Source organism: Alligator mississippiensis, chromosome 2, assembly GCF_030867095.1.
Source record: "Alligator mississippiensis isolate rAllMis1 chromosome 2, rAllMis1, whole genome shotgun sequence".
Taxonomy (NCBI): Eukaryota; Metazoa; Chordata; order Crocodylia; family Alligatoridae; genus Alligator; species Alligator mississippiensis.
In genome coordinates this window covers 25,010,186-25,037,597 of record NC_081825.1, presented here as the reverse complement: position 1 = coordinate 25,037,597, position 27,412 = coordinate 25,010,186, and the positions used below count along the sequence as shown (strand labels likewise).

At 45.9% G+C, this 27,412-nt stretch overlaps 1 protein-coding gene across 7 annotated transcripts in view; it reads left to right on the top strand.

The window, feature by feature from the left end:
* Window positions 1-27,412, top strand: part of SORCS2 (sortilin related VPS10 domain containing receptor 2) — a 937,533-nt gene that overhangs the window by 767,638 nt on the left and 142,483 nt on the right. For all 7 annotated transcript variants that reach the window (XM_059721554.1, XM_059721553.1, XM_059721552.1 and 4 more), the window contains exon 8: window positions 62-151. In XM_059721554.1, coding sequence (XP_059577537.1) covers window positions 62-151 — 90 coding nt within the window. The remainder of the gene's footprint in view (window positions 1-61; window positions 152-27,412) is intronic.

Below are 27,412 nucleotides of genomic sequence, written 5' to 3'. Positions count from 1 at the left end.
CTTACAGACTCTCAGACTTAATAGCCAACTAATTGTGGATTTACCATTTTTGTTTCCACAGACAACATCAGCCAATCGGACAAAATATTATGTATCTTACCGTCGTAATAGCTTTGTACAGATGAAACTGCCAAAATATGCATTGCCAAAGGTGAGTGTGGACATTATATTGTTTTTTCCATGGAATTTTTTTGCCTTTATTCCATTTTTGACCTAGTGCAGGTGGGTTCTGTGCTTTTTAATCCTCAGTATTTTGACATGAGAATTTGTTTCTATAAGGCATCAGATTATTTTACTAAATACTGCTTGCATTATATATTTTTTATGCATATAGCAGCTCTTATTGCAACTTACTGGGCATGTCTACACATTCATTAATGCGCCGTAGTTACTGCTCATTAAGTTTAGTACTTGTATAACCAAGCACTGAATCAATGCACACTAACTAGCACTACTGCACAATAGTGCCAGCACATGGATTTTTAGAGATGCTTGCTGAGCAGTAACCTAATACTATCATAGTTTTTGCCCTGCATGCTTCCTCACAGTAGAATTAGGCTACCGTGCAATTAGCATCTTGTGTAGATGTGCCCACAGGCACAGAGAACAAAGGTTATTGCAATAGCTCTCCAGCTTTGTTCCCAAGAAGCAACCCTCCAGGGCCAATGACAATGCAGTGATACTGAGTGAGTGTTTTTTCAAGAATCACTTACAGTTTAAATTTCATATGATGAATATCTTCCACAAGCATGAATGGAAGTATAAGGGAATTGTACCAGCCTACTCTCTATCACTGAAAAAACCTGAGGGCTCCTAGTTACCTATCAGGGTGATGTGGGTGGCAGAGCTAGCTGAGAAATTCCTGCAGCGTGACATGCTTTTCAGGGCTGCTATATTAGCATAGTACTCTAGCAGTAAAGTAGAGGCATATATTTGCATGTAGTCTAATTGATGCGATTGAGGTTTTGTGGTACACACAGCATGTTCCATAACTTTATGGATAGCTGGGATGCTTCTGTAATTCTTAAGAAAAATGGCTTAGTTCATTACAGGAGAAACTAACAATTTCATTTTGTGACTTGTAGGTTTAGATCACTACCTTCCTGTTTATAGGTGGTGAACTGTACTCTGTTTCCTCATATGTCTTTTTTAAATGCATAGAATATCTTTAAAGGACTTTTTTTCCCAACTTTGATTTACTTTTTTTGATGTCCTGTGGTCTTTTTATGGTAAATATGTAGCATAACAACAAAACCCTCAAATCAAACCATCAGATATTATCTGAACAAGAATGTGGAGCTGCCCTCTACTACCATGCATGCTAGTAGTTTAAAAATGCATAGCTAGTCATATGCAAATCAATATGACTTTTACTGGATTATTCGAATTGGCTTCGAAGCAGTTTTTATGGTCTCTTGGGTAATCTGCAATTAGGAAAACAATAAGAGAACATAAAGTTCTAAACATGCCAGAATCAAAGGATTTTGTATCATTTTACAGACAGTTTATTGTGTACTTCATATAAACAAAATGGGAGGATATAATTTGACAGAAATGCTATTTCTGAAATAAATTATACAGTTTTCTGTCCATTCCTCTAAATGCCTCATCTCATCAGAACCCTTAGTCGATTGGTTTTATTTAGCTTTGCTTGGGTTTATGTTTATTTTTCATTTTTAGTCATTCTGATTTTATTAATGTAATATTTAATAATGGCAAACCCTTGATTTATCAATAAGGTGATGCAGTGAGGAGTCTTCTTTTTGCCTGTAGGGAGCCAGTACAAGAATCTCTGCCATTATTTTAGGCCTTCATCATCATGTATAGTCACCTGCTGTTTTGTGCACATGACCAGTCCTACAGCCCGTCTTAGATTGCTCTTGTGTAAAATGTTTACCTGCATGGCTGGGTGCTCTGTTCTGATGTTTACCTAGAGTCTTTGTTATAAGTGACCCTAGATAAGGACAAGCTATTGTTATTAGCATACAAAATATTATTAATATTCTATCAGCAGACAAATATTTAAAGCTTTCAGGATGCTGACTTCTTTAATTCATGACTTTTGCTTGTAATAAAATGGATGTGTAAGCTTTAACCTTCTTAGTACCGTTATCCAGATTACAGCTAACCTTGTGGGTAGGCTACAGATAAAAGAGGCAAAACAGGGCTACAGCTCAACCTTTTATTTGCTTGTACTTTAAAATGTAAAAACAAACATGTATCCCAAAATCTATCTGGCTACCTGGGACAACACAACAGATTCTCACCTATACCTGCTGGGGAAACTAGAGGGGTAGGAGGAGGGTAGCACACAGATTATCAGCGGGTCTTCTTAAATTTGAGTTCTCCAAATTTCCCTCCAGCCCATGCCCAATATTTATATATGGCTGGTTCTAATTCTAATAAATGATTTCTGATTCGTTTTATTTAAATTTCTTGGTTTCACTGAAACTTTTGGACCTGCACTGAACCAGATCTCTTATGGACTTTGCAGATGCAATTAGTTGGAATTTATATCCTCGGGGAAACTAAAAGGGGAGGTTCCCTATTTCCTTTCCTTCCCCATTTTGAAATGCTGTTCAACACTGGCTTGTTTCTTCTTTACCTTAGTTGATGGTCTTCTCTGACAAGGCTGCTTTTGTTTTTACAAATTATCTAAGCATCTTAACAAAAAATATATCTAATACATTTGGTTACATCAATCACTACTACTACTATTTTAACATAAAGCTATGATATACCATATTTGGATTACTTAATGTATGGCCATCTCTTATTAATGTCTTCCTTCAGGCCTTGTGCTTTGTTTAATTGTGATTAGTTAGACATGTGGATAGCTTCCTGTACTTTGCTGACCAAGCTAGCTGCCACATCTGCAAAGGTTCATGCTGTGGTCACTCAGAAACAGGCTTTGGGGCTTAGTCACACTTCTACAGCTTGGCTTAGGCCCCTGGAAAATGGGCAAGGCTGGTAGTAGTATTTAGGTTTGTCGAATAAACCTGATTTTATTTTTTTGCAGGGATTACAGGTTTGCTTGTTAAAGGTAGATATAATCCATTTTGGAGTTTGTATGGCATTCATCTTAGTGTTATATGACATTCTTATGAAAAATACCCAACATAACATAATATCAATAAAAAAAGCATTACATGGATTAAGAATTGGTTACCTGACAGATCTCAGAAGTACTCGTCAATGGGAAATCATCCACAAATTAGAGTTCTTCAAATGGGAATTAGCCGAGATCACTGCTGGATAAGAGGAATCTCCTAGAATATGGAGACCAGTCCTGGTCCATACTTTAAAATATGTTGAGAGCATTAAAAGGGTGGCAAAGGGAGCAACAAATATTTACTTCACAGTGGGTACATCTACATGTAAAATTAATGTGATGCAATGAACTCTGGCACATACCGCACTGGAGTTTATTGTTCCTGGGCACTCCACTTACACATGTACCTGGGACTTTAGCATGTTGGCAGGATGTGGGGTACTGTGGGTCAGGAGTGAGAAGCAGCAGCAGAGCTGGGCAGGCTGTGGCTTGGGAGTGAGGAGCAGACAGACAGAGATACAGAGACACTGACAAACACAGAGACAGCACCCAGCTGGTAAGTGGAGGGAAAAGGGTGGGGGGAGAGAGAAGAGGCATGGAGGGGGGTAGATCGAGGCCCCCACAGTGAGGGAGGGAGGGAGCAGGAGCAGAGGCTGGGATGAATGGGGCCCTGAGGCTGGGGTGGGTTGTCCAGAGGTGCAGGGGAGGGGCACAGCCCCCCACAGCAGTGCACACCCCCAGGGCAGGCATGGGGGCGTGCCATCTGCGGGGCAGATGTGGGCTGCTGTGTGGGCTAGAGTTCTGCACCCTGCTGCCTTGCCCCAGGAGTTTGGCCATGCAACACCACTGCTGCCCGCTGGGTGTACAGGGGATGTGGGGTGTGCTGGCCACACAGCATATCCCCTACCTACCCAGCAGCAGGAGACGCACTGGGGTTGCATGGCTGAGCTCCCAGGGAAAGGCATCAGGGCACAGAGCCCCAAGCCCACAGCTGGCAGCCTGCCTCTGTCCTGCAGGGGGTACACGCCCAAATGCCTCCCCTGGGCGTGTGCGCTGCTGTGGGGAGCCGCCCCCCCACGCCTCTGGATGACCTACCCCACCCCCACTCCTTCCCTCACTGCAGAGGCCTCAATCTCCTCCCTGCTCTCTCCCTCTCCCCCTGTCCCTTTCCCTTCACTTACTAGCTGGGAAAATCCAGAGATCTGAGGGTTGGAACTGGGAGATCCTGATTCTGAGTTATGTTAACTTTGAAATCCTGGGCCTTGCAATGGTTTTGCAACAGTTGGCATTACTGCTAACCTAAAGTTAATGCTTGCTGCTGCCTAATATGGCCGCACGTGGAGATTCTGAAACTTTATTACACAGCTAATTAGTCTACACTTCAGCAGACATAAAGATGTGCCCAGTCAAACCTTAAAGAGTTCAGTTTGTTTAGCTTATCAGGGAAAAAAAGATGCAAAGGTGATTTCCTTACAATATTTAATGTTTCAGTATCATCATAGTACTTACAGGGTGCATCTACATGAGGCAGTTTCCTGTGAAGTAGCATAGTTTACTGCATGTGCACATACTTAGTGCAGTAAACCTCACTAATTGTGAGTAAATTTACTACCTGCAAATGCAAGTAGCAAATTTACTAGCAATTACTAACCGTGCAGAAGCGTTCATGTAGACACCTGAATGGGAGCAAATCTGCTCCCCATTAGCTGGCCACCAGGGTGCAAGAGATTGCTTCCTGCCCCTAAGAGCTGCCTACTGCTGGGGTGGGCTCCACCATTGAAGCTCAGGCAGGGACCATATCCCCCTGCCCTGGCAGCAGAGAGCTCCAAGCTTCTCCCTCCCGGCTCCTTTGATGTTCCAGCCCTGGCCAGGAGACAGGTGTTCCCTACCAGCCCCTGGGCTAGTGCCCAGGGAGAGCCTAGAGCTCCCCCTGGTGGCAGCAAGAGCCCATTGCAGGGCCCCAGGAAATGAGAGCAGTTTGCTGCCATTAGCAGCAAATCTGCTCCCACTTCTCTACATGTATAGACACCTGCCTGGGAACATTTACTCGGGAGTAGCTTACTCATGAGTAAACTGCTTCTGGATCTAATGCACATGTAGACACAACCATAGAGTACGAAAGATTTCTGCACAGAAGGAAGGCATAACAAGAACCACTGGCTGGGAGTGGAAGCCAGACAAGGTCAAATTAGAAAGGAAAACATTGTTAGCAGTGTGGGAAAATAATTATTGGAATGAATCATGAAAAAAAGTAGTGGATAGTTTAGTTCTTGAAATCTTTAAATCAAGATTGGATGCCTTTATGGAAGATTTACAGTAACAAAATAAGAACAAGATATTGGGCACAATACCAGAGAAATCATTTGAAATTCTCTGGTATATATTACTCAGGAGGTCAAACTAGATGATCTCATGGTCCCTTCTGATCTTAAAACATATGAAAATGGTTTACTAAGAGAATGATATTATAAGTGAGTAATAGGAGACTTACAATTCTTGCATATAGAAAAAATTCCATTTAGATTTGTTTCATTTGTAGCTTGGATTATTTGAAATGCTACAGAATGCAAAGTTCTGTGTCTTGGAAAATGTGTTCTTTGTTTGTTTGTTTGTTTGTTTTACCACTAGAAAGATTAACTCCAGGCTTGACTGAATAAATAAATGTACAAGCTAATGGTTTCATCTTGGATAGTTTCAATAGTCTAGTTAGGCACAAGGTGACTGTTTCATTTAGAAAAGTTTGGTTTTATGTTGTTGCTAGTTCAGGCTGTAACCGGTGAGTGGAACAAAACAAACTGCATCTCTTTAGCATGTTGATGATGCCTCTGAGAAATGTTTTGTTGGTGTCTGCACAAGATAAAGCTGCAAAATTCCACTAAAGGTTTTTGAAATTGAAACATCCATTAGAACGGCAGTGTAGATGAGTGATCTTTGACCTCTTTTATAAAAGGAAAGAAAGACATTTGAAAAGTGGTTTACCAACCTTTATTTCATGCTGGTCATATTACCTACCAAGTGTTACAAAACAGAATATTCTCTTTGAATTCTTAGTCATGCACTGTTTTATGTGGAACATCAGGCTGAAATAGAAATTCATTTTCCAATCCAGTTCAGTCTTAACAGTAGGATAAAAAAGATTTAATACCTATACAAATGACAGATTCAATAATGCAAAAGAGATACAAACTACCTCTAGGGCTGGTGGCAAATCAGCAGTATTCGGAAGACCCAAGCCCTGGACTGTTGTTAGTTTTATGCTTCCAAGAGTGAGACTGACATACAGGACTGTGAAGGAAGACACGGGACCTTATTTTTTTAAATAAACGGCAACCTACAGAACTGAAAAACGACTGGGTTTTAGTTTTCCACAATATGAGGGCTTTCCTATGCTGTGCTCTGTTAAGCTAGGGAACAGAATATGGTCTCAGAATCTTCTCTTAGGTGGACTTTGCTACCCCATGAATGTCATAGGACAGAGTTTAACAGTGGTTTTCAACATGCAAAGGGGATTGTGGGCCAAACAGAGAGTACCACAGGCTTGGAAAGTTGATCTGTCTGGTATTCATAGGGTAGGTGTCCTGAAGCTTTAGAGTATGTGCAGATGTTACATTTAAATCAACCTAACTAGGGCTAGATTGATCTAAGTGCTGATATATGCAAATGGCTGAGGAAGCTAGATTGGGCAAAAATGGCTGTCCAGACCTAAATTAGTTCACCTGAGGAATCATAGAAAAAGAGGAACTGGATTGAGTTTGGATCCGTCAGTCACACCTTAAAGAGAAAAACTTTCTCCAACTCTCCCCCACCTGCAAATCTGTGATTTGCCACTAGAGGGCTGTGACTAGGAGCTACAGCTGTGTCACCACTACAGGGCTGGTGAGCCAGGACCGGCTTCTGTCCCAGCTGTAGGTGGAGGTGTGTGAGAGATGGGTTTGTGGAGGGGTGGGGGTAGAGTGGAACAAGAAGCTGGGAGGTGGAGGTAGAGAGTTAATGGGATGGGGGTTCCCGCTTCTGGCCTGACAGCCCCTCGTAGACATGCATGTTGGAGCATTATCCCTGTGCGAACTGCAGCTGCACCTCTGCCTTGTCCCACAGTGCCATGAAGTCACCAATCTCCTCCATGGACCAGTTGGGGCCCCAGGTGGCATCATGTGGCATAGGTGAGGATGCCATCAGGCCTCCTGTGCCAGCTGTCCACGTCTCCGCACGACTGTCTCTGTGCTGCCGGGCTGGGGCAGCTGCCTGCAGTGCCCAGCGCAGGGGCACAGCACAAGACTAGGAGCTGCGTGGTAAGGCAATGCCCCACAACCACCTGCAGGCTCCAGGCAGGCTGCTGAAAGTTGGCTGCGGGCAGTTGGAGCTGGCCTTGGTGGCCAGGAGTTGTCTGCGGCTGGGCCTGGGTACTGGCAGGCCTGGCAGCACCCTGCAGGCCTGGATGGTGTGGCCCGGACAGCCGCGCGCTACTGCAGTGTTAGCGAGTGGCACCAGGGTGCAGGCAGGCTGCCACAGGTAGCCTGCAACTTGTACGGGGACAGCAGAGGCCAACAGTCACCCCAGGCTCTTTGCTCTTGTACCCCAGGGATCAAAATAGCTACAAGCTTTTAAAGGGCCTATGGCTGCCATAGACGTGGCCCAGCCCTGGTGCAGAAGATGCTCCTAAACCTGGGGCTTAGCTCAGGCTGGCCCCGTAGTGCAGGACTGACCAGGAGCAATTTTGATCCCAGTTGGTGTTACTACCACATAGTAACTACTCACAAGTAAATTTGCTAGATTTACTCATAAGTAGCAAAGTTTACTGTACAGTAAGCATGGTACTGTGCAGTAAAACATCTAGTGTAGACACATTCTCAGTAGAGGGAGATTGGTCCATACACACTAAACTCATCTTGGCCAGGAAAAGAACATGGCCAAGTGATTTTTGCCTCACTCCAGAATCTATAGGGTTCAGAGACTGTCCACCCGTTTGATTGTAAAGGCTTCTCGATCCAGTTGCTTCATGATTCACACAATTGATCTCTGCATTTTATAGAAAAAATATGGATGTTTCCTCACCAGTTAGAGGCCCGCTTATTTCAGTATTAACAGATGCTGTATGCTACCCAGTATACTGCCCAGACTGGAAAAGGTTTTGAAAATCTGACCCCACCCTTCTGAAACCCCCAGAAAAAAATGTCACAAACCACACCAAAGTGGCGGACACTGGGACAAGTGCAGAGACAGGGCAGCAGGCCTGCTCCCCCATCTCGATGGGCTGACTCTGTTCCATTTATTAGCCAGATCTCTAGTTCTTTACTGCAGACATGTTTATAAATTAGATTATAAATGCTTAGGGTGAGGGATCCTGTATTGGCCTGTGATTAGGTCTCCTAAGAGTTATTGTATTACAGATAATCAGTAATAATAAAATTCATGCTAATTTACTCTGGTACTGTAAGACCAATTACTGGTCATAATAGGTTAACAAAAATATTGAGCAAATGAAGCAATTTTCTATCTGATTTTCCAGTTTAATTGTTGACCCTCTGAAGATCTCTGGAATTCTAACCCCTTCTCACCTCTCTAATTAACCCTTGTTGATAATAGAAGCACTTTTTAAACTCCTGATGCTGCATTCACTGGTCTTGCATTCACTTATTCCAAGTTAATGTAAAGCCAACATTCTCACTTATTCCCAGATGCTATTTAGAAAAGCAAAATATTGGGCTCTTAAAGATAATGGTGTGGAAATATTGTGAAGGAAAGCTTCTATTATGTGTTTTGCTTTTCATGTATATGGGCTACATTTCCAAATGGACAATAAAATAAGTGTCCAAGTAATGGAAACCAGGGTAAAAGAGAATAGGAAATAACAAAACAAATTTTATTGCTTCAGAAATAGACCCTTCTTGGTTGCCTTTTTGTGGTTGTACACATCTTTCTTATGTGTGCCTTGGCAGCAGTATATATTCTTTGTATTTGGCTATTACCTGGGATTTTCCTGTCGATAAAAACTTAGATTTATTGGGCTGCAAACAAAGAACATATAGCTCTGTTTTTCTAATCATCTTCTAAACAGTAGTTTGGCTCAAAGTTATTGAACAAGGAATGTCCATTGCCTTCCTTTCCTATGCATATAGTCACATGTAACTCTGAATGCATCTTCTTCCAAGTGGCTCTCAATAGACCCACACCTTCCATTCATCTCAATTATGTGCTACCAAGTTTTAATGAGGGCCTTCTCCAATCTTATCTCCATCAGCCAGGGACACTCTAGGGTGAAATGATCTTTTTTTCCCCTGATAATGACGCATCAGTTTCAGTTGCGTAACTTGCAGTAGGTGAGTGGGGCACCTGGACACGCAGTTAGAGACACTGAAATGGCAGTTCTGTAGAGTCCATGGTGCTGCAGCTCATGCTGGTGCTCAAAAGCCCCCTTGGCTCACCAAAGGCATTCAGGAATGCCTGAAAGCCAAAAAGGAGGTGTACGTCCAGTAGAAGGGAGGGACTATCGCCAAAGAGGATTATACCTCCATCACTCAAGTCTATAGGGAAGCTGTTAGGAAGGCTAAGGCAGAGATGGAACTAGGGCTAGCAACAAGGATTAAGGGCAACCAAAATTCCTTTTTTAAATACATAGGGAGTAAAAAGAAGGGACCAGGCAACATGGGGCCCCTGCAGGGTATGCTTGGCAATCTGGTGGTTGCACCAGATGAAAAAGCAGACCTTTTTAACAAATTCTTTGCCTTCCTTTTTCTGAGCAGAGACCAGGACATCTCCCCCATCAGGATTCAGGACAGACTCAGGAGAGACTCTGCCAGGCCTAGGGTTAGGGAGGACCGAGTTAGGGATCTTCTGAAGGGGCTGGATATGTTCAAATCAGCAGGTCCAGACGCTCTTCACCCCAGGGTGCTGAGGGAATTGGCAGGGGTCATCGTGGGGCCTCTGGCACGGCTTTACGAGCACTTGTGGTACTCTGGCCAGGTGCCAGAAGACTGGAAGAAGGCCAATGTGGTCCCCATTTTCAAAAAAGGGAGGAGGGAGGATCCAGGCAACTGTAGGCCTGTTAGTCTTACTTCGGTCCTGGGGAAGCTCTTTGAGAAAATTATCCAGGAGCACATCTGTGAGGGACCAGCAAGGGGGATGATGCTCAAGGGCAACCAGCATGGGTTCATTAGGGGTAGCTCCTGTCAGACCAGCCTGGTTGCCTTCTATGATCAGGCCACAAAATCATTGGATGCAGGTGTCGCAGTGGATGTAGTCTTTCTGGACTTCAGGAAGGCCTTTGACACTGTCTACCAACCCATTCTCATTAAAAAGCTTAGACGACTGTGGCACTGATGCCTACGCAGTCAGATGGGTCGCAAATTGGCTAGGGGGCCGTACCCAAAGCGTGGTGGTGGATAGGTCATATTCGACCTGGAGGGATGTGGGCAGTGGAGTCCCCCAGGGCTCGGTCCTCAGGCCTGTACTGTTCAATTTCTTTATTAGCGACTTGCACGAGGCAGTGAAAAGCACCCTGTTCAAATTCACTGATGACTCCAAGATTTGGGGTGAGGTAGGCATGCTAGAAGGGAGAGACAGGATGCAACTGGACCTGGACAGATTACAGGGGTGGGCGAATATGAATAGGATGGGATTCAATACTGACAAGTACAGGGTACAGCACTTGGGTAGAAAGAACCAGCAGCATACCTATAGGCTGGGGAACTCACTTCTCAAAAGCAAAGTGGCAGGAAGGGATCTTGGAGTCACTATTGATTCGAAGATGAACATGGGCCGCCAATGTGGGGACACGGTCAGGAAGGCTAACTGCACCTTGTCATGCATCCACAGATGCATCACGAGCAGGTCCAAGGAGGTGATTCTCCCTCTCTATGCAACACTGGTCAGGCCACAGTTGGAGTACTGCATCCAGTTTTGGGCACCGCACTTCAGGAGGAATGTGGACAGCATCGAGAGGGTCCAGATGAGGGCCACTCACATTATCAGGGGGCAGCAAGGCAGACCTTACAAGGAGAGGCTAAGGGACCTGAACCTGTTCAGCCTTCACAAGAGAAGGCTGAGAGGGGACCTGGTTGCCAGAGGTGAATGGGGGAGACCAGATGAATGGGTCTCACCCATGAGACCAGGTGAATGGGTGAGGACCAGAGGGGAATGGGTGAGACCGTGTTCCCCTGAGCACCTCCCGGAGTAACAGCCACAAATTGATTGAGAGTAGGTTCAGACTAGCCATCAGGAGGCACTACTTCACAGTCAGGGTGGCCAGGATCTGGAACCAGCTTCCGAGGGCAGTGGTGCTGGCTCCTACCTTAGGAGTCTTTAAAAGGAGGCTTGATAATTGCCTACCTGGAGTCATATGAGCTTCAACTTACCAGGGGTCATATGAGCCCAGTATTCATTCCTGCCCAGGGCAGGGGGTTGGACTTGATTATGTGCTCAGGTCCCCTCCAACCCTACATCTATGAACTGTGGCTGTAGCAGCAGCAGAAGCCTAACTCATGGACTCCACACCACTGCTGGAGCAGTAACAGCAACAACCATGGCTGGGCAGACCGCTTTGTGCCAGTAGCTGCTGGGAACTTGACTTTTGAGTGTCCTGGGCAAGTAACATTGAATCCCCCCAAGCCCACTGTCCATCACAAAAAGGGTTTAGCTCAGACCTCACCCCAGTACCTCCCTCACAAGGTTTTACCCAGGGTGCAAATCCTGCTAATTATGCCTCCGATCAGTTTAATCTAAATTTCCCATAATTTATCCACCCTTCCTTGATTCATTCTTCTTCAAGCACCTCTTGGAGGCTTATCAGAGGATACAGGTTTTTGGTTCCTCACAGTAGTAGTGGTTGTAGCAGGAGGGTGTCATGAAGCTTTTACTGCTAGCAGTAGTGGCAGTGCTTTAGCCCTTGCCTGAGAGGTATTTGGGTGCAGGAGTTTCCATGGTATGTCAACTGCCTGCATTGACAACTGCTTCCTTAGTCCCTTGTCTGAGATGGTTGATACTGGCATTGACACTTTTAGGTGAACTCTGGAAATCTCCTCTTCCAAGTGTAACTGGCTCCTGTCCATTGTCCTCATAACATTGCACTAGCCATCCCTAGGATTTTTCGGAGAGATCTGTGAGATGTTCTTTGGGACATGTCACAAATCTTGCACTGATCTTGGTTGCAAGGGTTGGAGGGTGTTGGAAGTGGTACATGTGTGGGGAGACATCAGCTGAACCACTAAGAGATTTGGACATCCTTTTGTATTTACAGTAGTTGAGAATGTTATTCCTGAACAGATTCAACTTAATTTTTTTCCTAGTTTCAAATTAACAGTATTCCAGCCTTAAACATTACAGAGTCATGAGCCAGACTGCCATAACCATAACATTGGCTTAAAAATACAATTGGGGGGTCTTTTTTTTTTCTTCCAGCATAGGTCCATTTGGGTTGCTTTATTTAAGCTTTACTCCAGAACAACATAGTCTAGACACTTGCTTAATATTTAAATGTAAGCTTGATCAACATTTAAATACTTCCCCTAATTACATGGCTACAGGAACAGACCTCTTAAGAAAAACATCATGTATCACAAGACTTGCTATAAGTTTGCAATATTGATTTAAGAGGAATATGTTGCAGTATATCTGGTTCTAGTGCTGTTCATGTGGGTTATGTTTTTGCTCATAAGGCAATTTATTCCAGTTCTTCTATTTGAAAGCAGGCTGCAAATAGCAGCAGCTATCTTTTGCACTAATATTTACTGGCAAACATATAGTCTGCCTTTCCTGAGTTGTGAAAAGCTTGGAGTATTGTGTCTTGGAACTCAGGGGTTATTGAATTTGTGGCAGAGCAAATAGACTTGACAGTAGCAATAACAGCTTTTTCAGCAGTTGCTGTCTTCCTTGAATGCCATTCTACATTTGACTTTTGTCAGCACGCTGCTAATACAGTGCAATAGTGGCTAGTTAATTCTTCCTTCTTCATCTGAATCCTATGTGTAATGCTAGAGCATGGTCTGAGGTTTGTTAATTTTGCATACCAGGTTGAGATTCTTATATATTATTTTAATATAATAAAAAGATTAGTCTGTCTGTCTATCTGTAATGTTTCTGGCCAACTGTGCATGTGCCGCTGAGAGGGTGGGCAGCAATTGGCTGGGCAGCCCGGGCCAAGTGGACCCAAGTTTGAGCCACTGCTAGGGAATTTTGGTGGCGGGGAACACACCCTGGACATCCCAGCAGCAGGGCTTCCCCCCCTGCCTCCCTCAAGGCGAAGTGGGAGGATCACAGTGGTGGTGCCCCCCAAAACAGCTGGCGAAGAGGGGGAGGCAGCGGGTAGGAAGGGAAGCAGGGAGGCAGGCAGACCTGAAGAAGTGGGGGGTGGGGTGGGGGGCTGGGAGTGCACCGGGGTTGGACCTGAAGCCATGGAAGGGTGAGGGGGGAGTGGGGTTGGACCCGAAGCAGTGGGGGGCGGGTAGAGCAGGGTTGGACCTGAAGCAGCAGGGGGGAGGAGGTTCAGACCTGAAGCGGTAGGGGGCTAAGGGGGGAATGGGGTTGGATCCGAAGCGGTGAGGGGAGGGGGACAGCAGGGTCGGATGAGGAGCAAAAGGGGAGAAGGTAGAGCATGGGGCTGGATGTGGGGCTCTGTCCCTGCCACTCCCCCCCCCCCCCCCCATTTTTCTTGATGAGCAATTTGCTAGTATGGTATAAAATGCTAATTTTATTATAGTTGATGTGTCAGTTACTGAAAATGCATATCATAAGACTAAATCAAAAAATCCATACTCCCACTTTGGTTTCTCTATTATGTTTCTGATGGGTCATATAGGCTAGATCCAGATGTGCAGGCATGTGTGGTTTGTGGCACTGCGAGCCTCTTTGCAGTGCCACAAACCACACAAGTTGTACATTAATCAGTGCCTGGCGCTGCAAATTAACAGCACTGCAGCAAAATTTGCTACCAGGATTTCTTGGCAGCAAATTAACCCCCCAGAAAAAAAGCCAGCACAAACCATGCCCAAGTAGCAGACACCAGGACAAATGCAGAGACAGGGCAGCAGACCTGCTCCACCATCTCGAGGCCCACTGCACCCCAGCCAGCTGCTCCGTGGGTGGCTGGGGTGCAGTGTGCCTCCATGTGGGGACTCCATGTACTTCAGCGCAGGGGCTCTGCAGTGGAGCCTCCACACTAAGGTACGTGGAGATAAGGGTGCCTGCTCCCCTGCCTTGAGGCACACTGCACCCCAGCCAGGCAGGGAGCGGCTGGTTGGGACACAGTGTGCCTCAGTACAGGGGCTTCGCAGCACGTGGAGATGGCGGGGGTCAGGCAGCCCTGTGCTTCCTGCTCCCCCATATCCATGTGCTGCTCCCTGGCTGGCCAAGGCACAAGATGCCTCAGCACATGGGATGGCTAGGCCTTGCTGAGGCACCCTGTGCCCCAGCCAGCCTTTGCCCTGCAGCACGTGGAGCAGTGGGACATTGTGTCCCACTGCAAAGCACACAGGCAGGGGAGGGCACTGCAACACAAACTAGTGGCACAGATTTGTGCCGCTACTATTTGTGCAGCTGAAAAGGCATGCCCCTGTTCATGTGGACCCAGCCATAGTCTCCTGGAAGGTCATATTTAACAATAGTGAAAATGGTCCGATATTGTTTATACCTTAACTCCACCAGTCTACAAATGCCAGCAGTCAATTACTTCACTAGCACTGAAAGAAGAAAACATTGGTAATGCTTCAGCTGGTTCACTTCAGTATTTTAGTGTAGGCAGAAAGTAAAAAATTAGTAGACAATGGACATTTGTTGGGAAATTGTAGAGATTAGATCTTTACTGCATAAGACTGGAAAAGTTGCTGGTGTCTGTTCCCCATTCCATGGACGCAAGCATTCTGTTGTTTAGTTATGGTGCACACACATTCACTCACAGTATTTAATGGACTGGATCCAATCAGACCTTACCAACTTCCTGCCAAGTACTGAATAGAGTGGTGATGGTGTGCTTCCCTTTACAGGACTGAGCCTACTGGATGTAAATGCAACCACTGCCGGTTTTGCTTTGAGCTCTCTTCAATATAATTTGAGCGATGTGCTTATCTGCCAGTACTGTCAGATATAGGAAAAGCAATCCAGCTTGGAAGTCACCATAAGGGAACAGGAGTGACATAACTACATGCCTGCAAAGTTTGCTGGATTCCTTGTTTAATCACATCAGGTTTTTTGTCTAGGAAAAGTCTCTGATCACTTGGCGGATTTTGTTCTGCATCATTCAGCCTCAGCACTTTAATTCTGATCGGCTCAGTGAGTGTGCAAGATTAAAGGGACTCGATCAAGATGAAATTCACATTTCTGCCTGCAAATCTTATTCTCTGTACAGCAAAGAGTAACACCACAGAATTGTCTAACTGAAAGAAGTTACAATGTCTGTGCTTAAAAAAGGAAAGCTCCTGCCATTTCAAAAGGTGGCTGTTGGTAGTAATAGGTAGTAGGTAGCTAGGCATATCTCTGTCTAACAAGACAATAGAATTGTGCTGAGTGAGGCATCAGCTCACTGAACATCTTGAGTGTGGCTGTAGAGCCCAGTTCTTGAGTTACAATCTTTTCTACACTTACCACATTTGAAGTTCATATCAAATAATCATGAATGCAGTGTGGGGCTGTACCTGAGGTTTCTTCTTTCTTTTGCAAGTTGGACTCCTCTTTCTTCAAAAGCATTCATTCCATACTTAATAGACTGTTTCCAAGCACTTTGAGCATCAGCAGTTTTCTGCCAGTCATTTGGCTTGATGTTCATTGTCTTCATATCTGTCTTGCAAGCATCTTTGAACTGGAAATAAGGACACGCATGTGGTCTTCTTCCCATAAAGAGTTGTCCATACAAGACATTTTTAGGTATACAGGCATCATCCCTTTTCTGCCTATAACCAAACCATTGAAGTTGATGCTGGCTAAGAAGAGAATGGACGTTCAACCTCCCGTGCTTTAAATTATTCAACCTCCCATGCTTTAAAGCAAAAACTAAAATGTAGAAAGTTTTGATTTGTGAACTGCTATTTGCTGATGATGCTGCACTGATAGCCCACATAGAAAGTGACCATCTGAGTATGTACATAGATACATTCTTTTGGTGACAATCCCAAAAATATATCCCAGAATAAGAGAAAAGAAAATCCCACCACTCCAGATCTCAGAAGCCTCAGATGTTGATCCATCCTAGCTGACTGTTCCCCGCTTTCCGTCGTGGAAAGAGCAGATTATGCTGATGAGTGAGTTATGGTGGACTGTCGGTCTTTTTCCAATAATTGGAAGAGGTCTTTTCTACTGAAAAGGTCGAAGGCCTTAAGTCAATGAACACAATGTAGAGGGGAGGGGTATCCTTTGTTCCTTACATATTTCTTGGATTTGTAGAAGTGAAAAGATCATATCTATGGTGGCTCTGCTAGCTCTGAAGCTACACTATGACTTAGGGTAAATACAGTCAGCAAGGACCTGAAGTCTTCTGAGCACCACCTGAGTGATGATCTTTCCAACAATACTTAGTAATGAAATGCCATGATAGTTGTTCCAGTCACTGTGGTCACCTTTATTCTTGTACAGAGTGACTATTTTGGCATCTCGCATATCTTGTGGAACTATCCCTACTGCCCAGCAGTGAATAAGAAGCTGATATAAGTGGGGGGAAAAGCATAGGTTTCCTGCACTTGATCACTTCTGCAGGAATGCGGTCTCTTCCAGGTGCCATGTCAATAGCCAGATTGTCTATGGCCTTAATTAGGTCCTCAACAGTTAGAATATCATTGAGCTGTTCAAGGACAGACAGACTCTCAATAAAATTAAGGGCTTTTTCAATGATGTCATTTTACCTTGAATAGAGTTCAAGATAGCGTTTTGCCCATCTTTCCATCTGTTTCTTTTGATCTGTTATGACGTCTCCTTATGCTGTCTTTAATGGAACCGACTTCTTTTCAGTTGGACCTATTGCCTTTTTGATTCCACTATACATGCCTGTGAAATTACCAGTGTCAAACGTGGATTGAATTTCCTTGCACAGTTGCAGCCCATAATCATTGGCGCAGCATTGTGAGATGTGTTGGACAGCCTCAGTTCCTTCACAGTTCCATCTGAGGCAATAGGAATCATTTCCTATGAGTGCACCTTGAACCAATCTGGGTTTCTTCTGACCTGCTTGCTGAATGTAGAGCCAGCAGTGACATAGATCATTTTTTGGGGTTTCCTCATTTCTCTTCTGCAGTCTCTCACAAAGGAAGCTCTGAAGCAGCCTTCTCCGGAACCTCCATAAACTGCAAAGTTTTCTGAGGAGCTGATGTATTGGTGATATTAATGTGTAGCAAACCACTGATACTTAGAGATGAAGATTTTCTTTGGCTTCAATTCAATCTTATAACCACAAGCATGTGATCAGTGTCACAATCAGCACTATGGTAGCTACTAGTAAGGAGGATGTTACTGAGATTGGATTGCCTATTGATGATGAGGTTCAACTGGTGCCAGTGACTGGATCTTAGGTACCTCCATGATACCTCATGGCATGGCTCTGTTTGAAAGAATGAGGTGGTGATGCACAAGTTATGAAAGAAGCAAAACACCAACAGCCTTTGTCCATTGTCATTCATACTTCCCACGTTTTGTTAGCTCAGGCAAATTAGCCAGGATTCACTGTCAGCACCAACTCTGGCATTGAAGTCCCCTGGGAGATACAAGTTCTTAGTCCTTGGAATCTTACAGGTAACACTAGCCAGTTCTTCATAAAGCTTGTCTTTAACCTCAGCAGAAGAGCACAGTGTTTGAGCATAGGCACTCGCTGAGGTGACTGTGCCTTCTGAAGTATGAAAGCAGAGCATGAGGATTCTCTCAGAACCATTTGATGGATTCTCAGTCATTTTGAGAAGATTGTTTCTAACAACAAGCCTAGTCATGTCCATGTGCATCTTTGGGAGCTTTCCCTTGCTAGAAGAATGTGTAGTATTTTTCTCTTAAGAAGCCGTCCAAGGCCAGGCATGTTTCTTGCAGTGCTGCAATGTCAGTATTCAACTTGTTTAATTCCATATCTATCACTGCTGTCTTACGAGCATCAGAAATATTCACAAGGTTGTCAGTCAGGTCAGTATACATGGTCCTAACTTCCCATGTTGAAATACAGAGTATGGATTTTCTCTTTTTCTTTTTGTCTGGTTCAATAATGCAATCTGCTTTTTGAGTTTTGGCTCCTCTGCTTTTGAGTTTTGGCTCCAAGCACGTATTAATGCTGGGAGACCATGGTGGATCAGCACCTTACTGGCTGGGGACTGCCCAGCTTTAGGTGGGTGATAGCTGATCAGTGAGATACAATAATCTCTCCCACCAGCAGAGGCAACCCGTATTGTCCCTCTCTTCAAATGAGCTGGACTTATAACTCTTAACACCTATGTTGAATCCTCACTTGAAAGATAAAATGAAGCTGGAGTGACCTCTCTAGGGCACAAGAGCCTAGGCAATGTATATGGAGGCATGGAAAGTGCAAACCAAGTTACATTCTTTGCATGATCTGGCTCCTGAAAGCACTCTCAGCCATGTGATAACACATGTACATGGCTACAGAACACTTTAAAAATGTCTGATCATGCAAAAAATTAACACTTGTTAAATTGGGTAGTAAATGAAGATGCTCTTAAGTAAAGGGCCTTAGGGAACTTCTGTATAATTCCCTGTGAGGGTTAAATGCCATGTCCCTCTTCTGACATAGGGAGGAAGCGGAGAGTCTCCTCCCTGTGCAGTGAGGGAGAGAGGAGGAGAGCACTGTGCTCCCCATCCACCTGGAAACAGCCAGCTCAGAAAGCCAGCTGGCATTCATTGGTGGGGAGGTGGGAGAGGGCCCCCCACAGTTCCTGAGTTTCCCTCGAACTGCTCCTCCTCCCCCCACAAAGCAATGAGTGCTGGCCAGCTCTTTCCAGCTAGCTGGCTGTTTCCCAGCAGGTGAGGGAAGGGGAGAAGCTGAGCTGCAATTGGGCTGGCCAGCTTCCACAGAAGGCTATAGCACCCCTATGTCCTGGCCTTGGCTAGTGCATGGAGGTATCCAGCCCCCGCCATCAAATGCCGAATGTCTGTTAGTTTCATGACACTGTAACTTTAACTGCTTTGTGTAAAGCGCAGAAAGTTACAATGTGATTGAGGTGCCATTCTGTAACTTCTGTTAGCACCCTGAGTTGCCCACACACCCGTGTCCCCCTCTTGGTCTTGCTGATTTAATCCGAAGGAGAGGATGGTGCTAGTATGTTTGCAACCAGCTAGGCTGCTGGAGCTGCCGGAGCAAAGGAGATAATCTGTTTAGGGCTAGACTGGCTGACTAGGGTTAAAGAGCCCAGTCTACCCTCAGTTCTACAACCCTTTGCCCGGACCTCAGTTCCACAACCTTTTGCCCATAATACTCTCCATTTTAAGTGTATGTAATATTTTTCAGCCCAAACGGAATATTTCAAAACAGAGGAAATCTGCATTTTTAATGTAACCTGTTGAGCTATTTCACAGTTTTTTGGCTTAATGCATTTTGCAGCACTTTATTGTCATTATCACTGAGGTGTTTTGCTATCATATTCCTACCCTGCAATAAAATTCACTAGTCCTAACCCTTCAGCAACCCAGTGGATTTTCAGTGTGGACATAAGGAGTGCTTATACATGAGCAGCGAGGCTGCTACAACATGCTGTAATAAGAGAGTTGGAGAAGACTTGATTAATCAAGTCTGCTGGAGCATGGTAATTACTAGGGTTGTGTGAAATTTTGGCAGCCATTTCATTTTGGAGGTGTTTCGGGCCATTTTGGCACCCAAGACACTGAATCTGAATAGAAATGGAAGGCTCCAAAACAGCTCTGAAACAAATTGGCTAGTGGCTAGCTCTGATTAGAAACTATAGAGAAAAAAAATCCCCCAAAACAAGAAGCCACAAAATATTCTAGCTGACCAGAATGACCTCATTACAGTCTAACTTTTATATCGGCCAGCCCCTTGGTATTTTACTGAACCTTCCCTCTTTTGAATGGTCTTGTATGGTTGGTCCAGTGAAAGATATCACAAACACCCTTACCTCTTGGGAGCATCACACTTTTAATGGCTGACTTTCCAGCTGCAGATTATTACCATTGTTGAGTTTGGCAGAAGTAATGTAGAGAAAGAGATGTAGAGAAGAGATCCAGATAATCGTTGCGGTGAGACTGGGAGCATTTCTGGCAGGAGAGGCAGCATGGAAATTTGCATGAGGATAATAAAGGGAGACATCATAAGGAGGAGGAGGAAGGCAGGATGAACAGCTGGACCAAACATGGTATGAGCTGAAAGGTGAGCGAGATGGGAAGGCAGTGGCGAAATCACTGTTAGAGGGGATGCTCTGGTTGGAGTGGCAAGCATGGAAGATTATTTTAACTACAGAATTCTTCCATGAGGGCACAAATGCCTTGATTTGAATTAGGAAAACAAAGAAATAGTGATCAATTATTTTAAGAATATAAAAAGTTACTGGAGAAGACACCAAAGCTGGTTTGTGACACTAGCTAATTTTAAAGATCTTTAAGACTTAGCATACTCTCTAAAGGGTTATGTACCAATGCAATTGAATAAGTAATGCATGATTAGCAAGATTGCTGGAAAAATTAAGCAAACAGCATGCCTTTGAATAGCCTGAAGAAAGTAGGGAAGGGAAAAAGAGAGTCTGGCATGAAGGCTATTACAATAGGCCAAGCATGAAGTAATCAAGAAATGAATGTGTTGCTTATAGGATCTGCTGAGATCACAGCCTGAGGTAGTATGTCTATGGGCATGATTTCGATACAGCAGCACAAATTGTTTCCTTTACATCAAGATATTTTTCTCTTCCCATGTTATTTTACTGGTTAACCCCCTTTTTTTTTTAACTGACAGGATATCTTGCTTAGCAAACTTTGATAATGGCCCTGTTTTGCAAAGTGCAAAATGGTCTTCTCTGAATTTGTCTAAACTGCTGCTACAGGCTGGTCTCTGATAGGCCTGAGAGTAGCCACTGAGGACAAGGCCAGGGCAGCTGAATTTAGAGCGCTCCTTTGAACTTGGACGGGCAGAGCAAGGATGCCATCTGTTCAGAGCACAGACCCGCTGCTGCAGCAGTCTGAACAAGGCCAGACATTGTGGCCCACTGGAATGGAGAGTGCTTAACATCTCACAAAATTGGACCCTACCTTTTTCAAGCTCTTTTCTTTAATTGCCATTTCTCTCGCATAGATCAAATAGTGTAAGTAGGGAACATGTTTTTAACTTTAATTTTGGCTTGAATTGCGCCATCCAGCTTCCATTCAGTTTAAACAAAGTTTTAAAGTCAGCTATGAAACTTGAAGCTTTCCTTATTTCAGGTAAATTTTCCAGACCCAAAATATTTGGGCAGGTACCATTCTGCAGGACTGTTGAAGGGAAGGTAATCAAACACAGGGCTGTTACTGCTTGACAAAATAAACTGAAACGGTCACTGCTAAAAGGATAACAGTAAGCCTGACTGAAAGATGGGAGTTTGAAAATGGAAGCTCTTAATGGAAAAGCCCCCGCCTCAGAAGGGTGGAGGACAGGTTTGATTAATACCAGTACCTCAATTCCTGCCCAAGGAAGTGAACATGATGAGTAGATGTAGCTTGTTTTCAATATGGGAGAGAAGAGCTAACAAAACTTAGTTATTACTGTATTTACTTGACTCTAGGTTGAGGGTGTCCCCCCCCCCCCCCAGTCAGCATGGGGGAAAGGCCCCTCAGCTTAGATTTGTGTACAAAGCAGGAGGGAGCAGGTGGCTGCTGTGGGAGCCTGGGTTGAGGCCAGAGTCAGACCCCTAGAAACTGCTTGCCTACCCCCTCTGCTTGCCCTCTGCAGCTTCTGTCCCCCTTCTCTTCCTCCCTTTACTGTCAGGCACTGCTCAGCTCTGGCTTGGGTTGATTCCCTCCCAGGCACAGATCACATGGAAACTCTGGCCCCTGCCCAGGCAGTCAGCAGCACCAAAACTGCTGCATGGTCCCTGCTTGGCCAGTCAGCAGCTCTGACACTGTGACATGGCCGGCAGGGGCTGCTCTTCCATGTGCTGTGCTCCAGGAGGGAGCAGAGCCTAACAGCATCTAACAGTAAGAGGAAGGGCAGGCAGAAACTGGGGAACTGGGGGGAAAGGACAGAGATTATGGAGAGTGGGAGGGGTAGGGCAGAGGCTGTGGGGACCTGGGGGTGGGGGTTGCCAGTGCTGGGAGAGCAGGAAGGCTGCAAGGAGAAGAGGTGATGGGGGCAGAGGGCAAGGGGGCCATGTTACCTCCCTGGCTGCTGCTTTCCCTACCATAGTGGGGGGTGGGAATTTAAGCCAACTCTCCAACAATTAGATTCTATACCTGGACAATGATAACACATATATAACATTTCCATATATAGAATTTAATTGGGGGGGCAGGGCACCTTAAATTCAGGGTCGACTTAGATTTGGTGTAAATACAGTACTATGAATTCTTCTAGTTTGGCCATCCTGCCTTTCAGCAGGCCCCTGGTCAACTGCCCTACATTTCTAAGTCTTTCCTTAAAAGCTACCTCTTTAGATGGCCTGTTCTACACATTGTCAAGTGTAGTAGTGCCAAAAGGCACTCTTTTCTGCTATGTTTTCTTACGTGTCATTCTAGAGTTGCTGTGTCGCATTTTATTCAAAATCTAAGAACTTGAAGCAAAGAATGTTATCTGTTTTCTGTAGACTGAGCATTGCCTACATTTACGGCCCTGTATAACTGTTTTAACATAATAAAATTGATAATTCTGCTGAAGGGCTGTTAATAGCTGTAACAACACCTCAAGGGATGTTTAGAACTTCTCATTGATCAAAACTATTTAACTTTGCTAGTGGCTTTCTTTCAGCTCCATCCTCATTTATTTGGTAGGTAAGGTAGCTATTCTTAGGCTGTTTCAGACAGACAAATGTTAGTCATGGATTACAGTTGACTACCAGCCTGTGACTTCCTTGTTAACTTGATGAGTAGTGCCAGTAATTTGAGGTAGCACACAAAGGAAAGATTTAGATAGGTCTAACTGCCCATTTATGCAGCATTCAAGGAGTTTCAATTGGATTCACCTGGGTAGTGAATATCTGCATGAGTGACTCCTGAATCTGGGGGTGCGGGCACCCTCAGAAGCCACCAATATCGGGGAGGGGGGACCAGCCCTGCTGACAGCATCAGTGTCAGCTGTCAGGGGGGGCACTAGCCCCATGGGGGGGGGCATGCCCCCCTTACCAGTCACCTATGAATATCTGCATGGGTTTGGAGCAAAGTCCTGGGGCTGGGAAAGCCCAACCATTCACCCGAATCTCAGGGCTATGTGCTTCCTACCTCAGACCCTGACTGAGATATGTTTAATCACTTCCCCCTGTTCCCAGATGGACAGTCCCCCACTGCCTGTGGACCCACCAGCCCCCGCTGATCCTTCCAAGTGCCCCTTCCCAGACCCACCAGCAGCTTCCTCTCCTGATCCTACCCACTCCTTTTCCACCCTGAGTTATTTACATCAGGTTTCTCTTGTGGCTCCTGGCACTGGCAAACATCTGTACATGCTGCTCCTGGTCTTTGATCATGTGGCTTACTTTAAGGTATGTGATTGTAGACAGGGTGCAGCCATTTGTATGCACCCTAAATGGAACAGAGTTCTATCAAATGCCTTGGCTTTGAGTGATTTCTGAACCACGCAGCAGAAAGATACATTAATAGGATTCTAAGCAAAATCTACTTTTACTTCAGCACATAATTTTTCCTGCCAGGTTTTAGGGAATGGCACTGAAACCACAGGTTAATAAGAAATTTTATTCAAAATAGAAGCTTTCTCACAGGTTAATTTGCATTATTAGATGGCAGAGATTTTAAAAATAATTTAGAGTAGTGAATTTGATTCAGTGAAGCATTTCAGTAACCACCTTTTAACTACAAAAATGCTTTTCATCTAGCTTTTCTTGTAGGTTAATATCCTGTTATCTTAATCTTGCAGGCCTATCAAAAGATACCTTATAAAGTGATACTGGTCATGCAGTGTAAGATATTCAGCCTTGTCTCTTCTGCCATGCCTAAACAAGTTAATTCTATGTAAAGAAGTGGAAGTGTAAGGAAGAGTGTTTGTTTTTGTTTGTTTGGTTTTTTTTACATATTTCCTTTTATGTTCCCTCCTGCTACCTAACCATTTTTGAGAGCTCTTTTTTGAATGTCTGGTTTGTCAGTACCTTTCCAATAATAACAGCACCAGAACTGAATGCAGTGGTTCACAACAAAGTTGTATAAGGAGAGATAATACACTTTTTATCCCCTGGCCTGATGTCCTTTTCCAAAGAGCCCAAAATGACAGTCACCTTTTTTTGCTGCTATGTCCTATTTCAAACTTAGGTTCAATTTTCATTCTATTATCACTGTCTATTTCAATGTTGCTACTTCCTGGTTTCTTCTTCCAATTGAATATTTGCTTGCTGAGCTATTTTCTCCTGGTGAACTAGCCTTCATTTTGCATGAAAAAATAGAAAGCAGCAAGTAGGGAATCCAGGAAGGATGGTGTTGCAATCACAAAATATTGGAATAATGAATTTGGGATATTGAATCTCATGTTGTTGTGTATATGACAATAAAATAAATCTATGCATTGGCTGTGTATGTGTATACACATATTAGAATAACAGTCAGATGGCTCAGGCAGGATCTGATCTTTCTGTAATAAGTGCTTTGTAAACTAATGGAAGGACATTGACCCCATCCCAAAGAATGTGTTCCTTTTTACTGGGCTTGTCTGCACGTGAATTTAAGCAGGCTTAAATTTAATGCACATGAAGCTAATACACATTAAGTGTTTTTGGCACGTGTCTACACATGGTGGAATTGGGACTACATTTAGTCCCAGGTCAGTGCAGCCCTGCCATGTACCCCTGTGGCCACTGGGGGGAGCTCAAGCCTCCAGACACAGCTGCCAGCACTTAGCAGCCACATTGAAGTCAGAGCCAGCGCCAGCTGCCAGCACCCAGCAGCCATCTTGAAAGTACACCCTGACACTGTGTCAGAGCACAGTGTGACAGAGACACAGGTAGCATGTGCCTACTCTGCTCCTGCCACAGCTGTGCAAATGCTAGGGGCTCCTGAGGGCAAGAGGCAGGTGCCTGCTGTGAAGCAGCAGGCAGGACCCAGGGCCCTGCCTGGCCAGCTGCTGCTGGAGCAGTTCCACATGGCACTGCTTCTGGGCCTCCAGCTGGGCCCAATGCACCTGCTATGGCTCGCCCCGTGCCTCCTCACAGGTGGTCTCCTGAGTGATGTCCTCATCCCACCCGGCCATCTCCTGCACCTGCTGCCATCCCTCCTCCTGAACTACCCAGTTCTCAACTGCTTCTACCAGCCGCTGGAGCAGGAGGATCTAGTCCCTGGTGTGCCGCTGATGCAGACAGCACATCTAAGGAGCTCCAGCAGCTGGTGGCAGTGACCCTGCTACAGCACTCCCACAAGGCCCTGTAGTCTCTCCCCTGCATACAGATGTTGACCCTGCAGAGGCAAGAGATAGAAGGCTGTGTGCAAATTTGCAACATTGCAGAGATAAGATGCTCTGCAACAGGGGCCCTCACTGCCCAGCTGCAGTCTGCCTCCCCTGCTCCCTTCACAGGGCAGTCCAGGCCAGGCTGCTGGCAGCACCAGACTCCACTCTCCACCCCCTCTCCCTGCTGGCCAGTAACTCTGATGCACTGCTGCCCAGGGCTTTGGGGTACATGGGGCTCCTGGACAACTGTGGTGAGAGGCTGGCCTTGCCCCCACCCTCCCTACAGGGGGCCTCTCTGGGGAGGCACCCTGGGGCCAACCCCACCCTCCTGCTGCTGCTGTGCCCCAAGCAATGCCCCTGGTCTGCCCCAGGCAGTGCATGATGAGCTGTTTGTGCAGGCAGAGAGCTCCCTGAACCACTATGCCCTGCTGCTGATGACCCTACTGGAGCCCCAGGCAAACCTGCACTTCTGGCTTGGGACCCTGAGCTATGATGGCATGGGGGACAACCTCCACCACCACCTGGAGGGCTACCTGTCATAGCACTACATGTCCCTGACCCCCTGCTTCCGAGGAGGACATTGCTGCTGGCATCAGTGCCTTCCTCGATGTGATAGTCCTGTGCCTGTGCAGCTGTGGGGACACGGGCTGCTCAATAAAGTTTGGAACTGTCCTGTCTCTCTGTGTGCTGTGGAGGCAGGAACCTGGGGCCAGGAGAGCATGGCAAGGCCAGGAAGGGTGTGGGGGCAGGGACAGGGGCAGGGCCCAGGGTCAGGGGTGGGGCCAGGGTCTAGGAGGGCCCTCCCCCAGTGCAGGATTTACCATGTGTCCAGGGCTGGCAAAGATAATGGCTTGGCATGGGGCTCTCCATCAGCAATGGTGTTCAGCTGTGTCCATAGCCTGCAGTGAACATCAGGCTGGCACCCAGCCAGGACTTCCACCAGGCAGGAGCTGGCTGGCTGCTCCTCATGGTGTGGTGTGGGGCTGGGCTTGAGGGCAAGGCAGCTGCTGGGCAGGGCTCCCCGAGCTGCCAGTGGATGCAGCAGCCAGGGAGGTGGGCATGGCAATAAAGGTCCAAGTTCGCCTCTTCCAGTGACATGTCATTGGAGGTATCAGAGCAGAATACAGGCAAAGACAGGCTGCCCCTGTGGGTGGCACTTGCAGGGGTGTGGCCTGTCTCCCAGGTTGCCAAAATGTGGGTCAGGTCCTGCATGAAGGGCATGGTCTTACTGGCATGACTGGGCCAATGATTGAATTTGGCCATGGCCACCCACTATGCCCACAAGACCTTGGCCTTCACATAGCATTGCTGCGCCATCTGGGAGTAGCCTCATGCAAGCACCCCAGCTGAAATGGCCTAAAAAATGTGGGCATTTGAGCACCCACTCCATGCAAACTGCCTCTGGACATTGGCCCCTCCCTAGAATGCTGTGAGGTATGGGCATGGGCTCATGAGTGGGGCCAGGCCTCAACAGGGAGGATGTGCTGGACATGCTCCCTGTGCTGTCTACCTTGGCCCTCGTGCAGCTGTCCCTGCAATGCTGGCCCTGGAGGACTGCCAACAGCACCTAGGACAGGGGCATGGCCAGGGATGGGGAGACGCATAGCAGAGACATTTCACCACAGTACCTGCAAAGAGATAGAGCTGGGGGTAGGCAGGAGCAGAAAGCAGGTGCTGGCCCTGCTGCCATAGAGAGCAGGGCCAGCAGCCCTAGGAGGAATCTCAGGGCTGGGCAAGGAACGCAGCAGTCTGTAACCATTTGCAACACTCACCTGTGGCCAAGGAGTAGCTCCAGCTAGGGGACAGGACAGGCATAAGCTGCCAGGGTCCTGTCGAGGGTGGCACTTGGGGCCTAGTGGACTCCTGAGCACACCAAT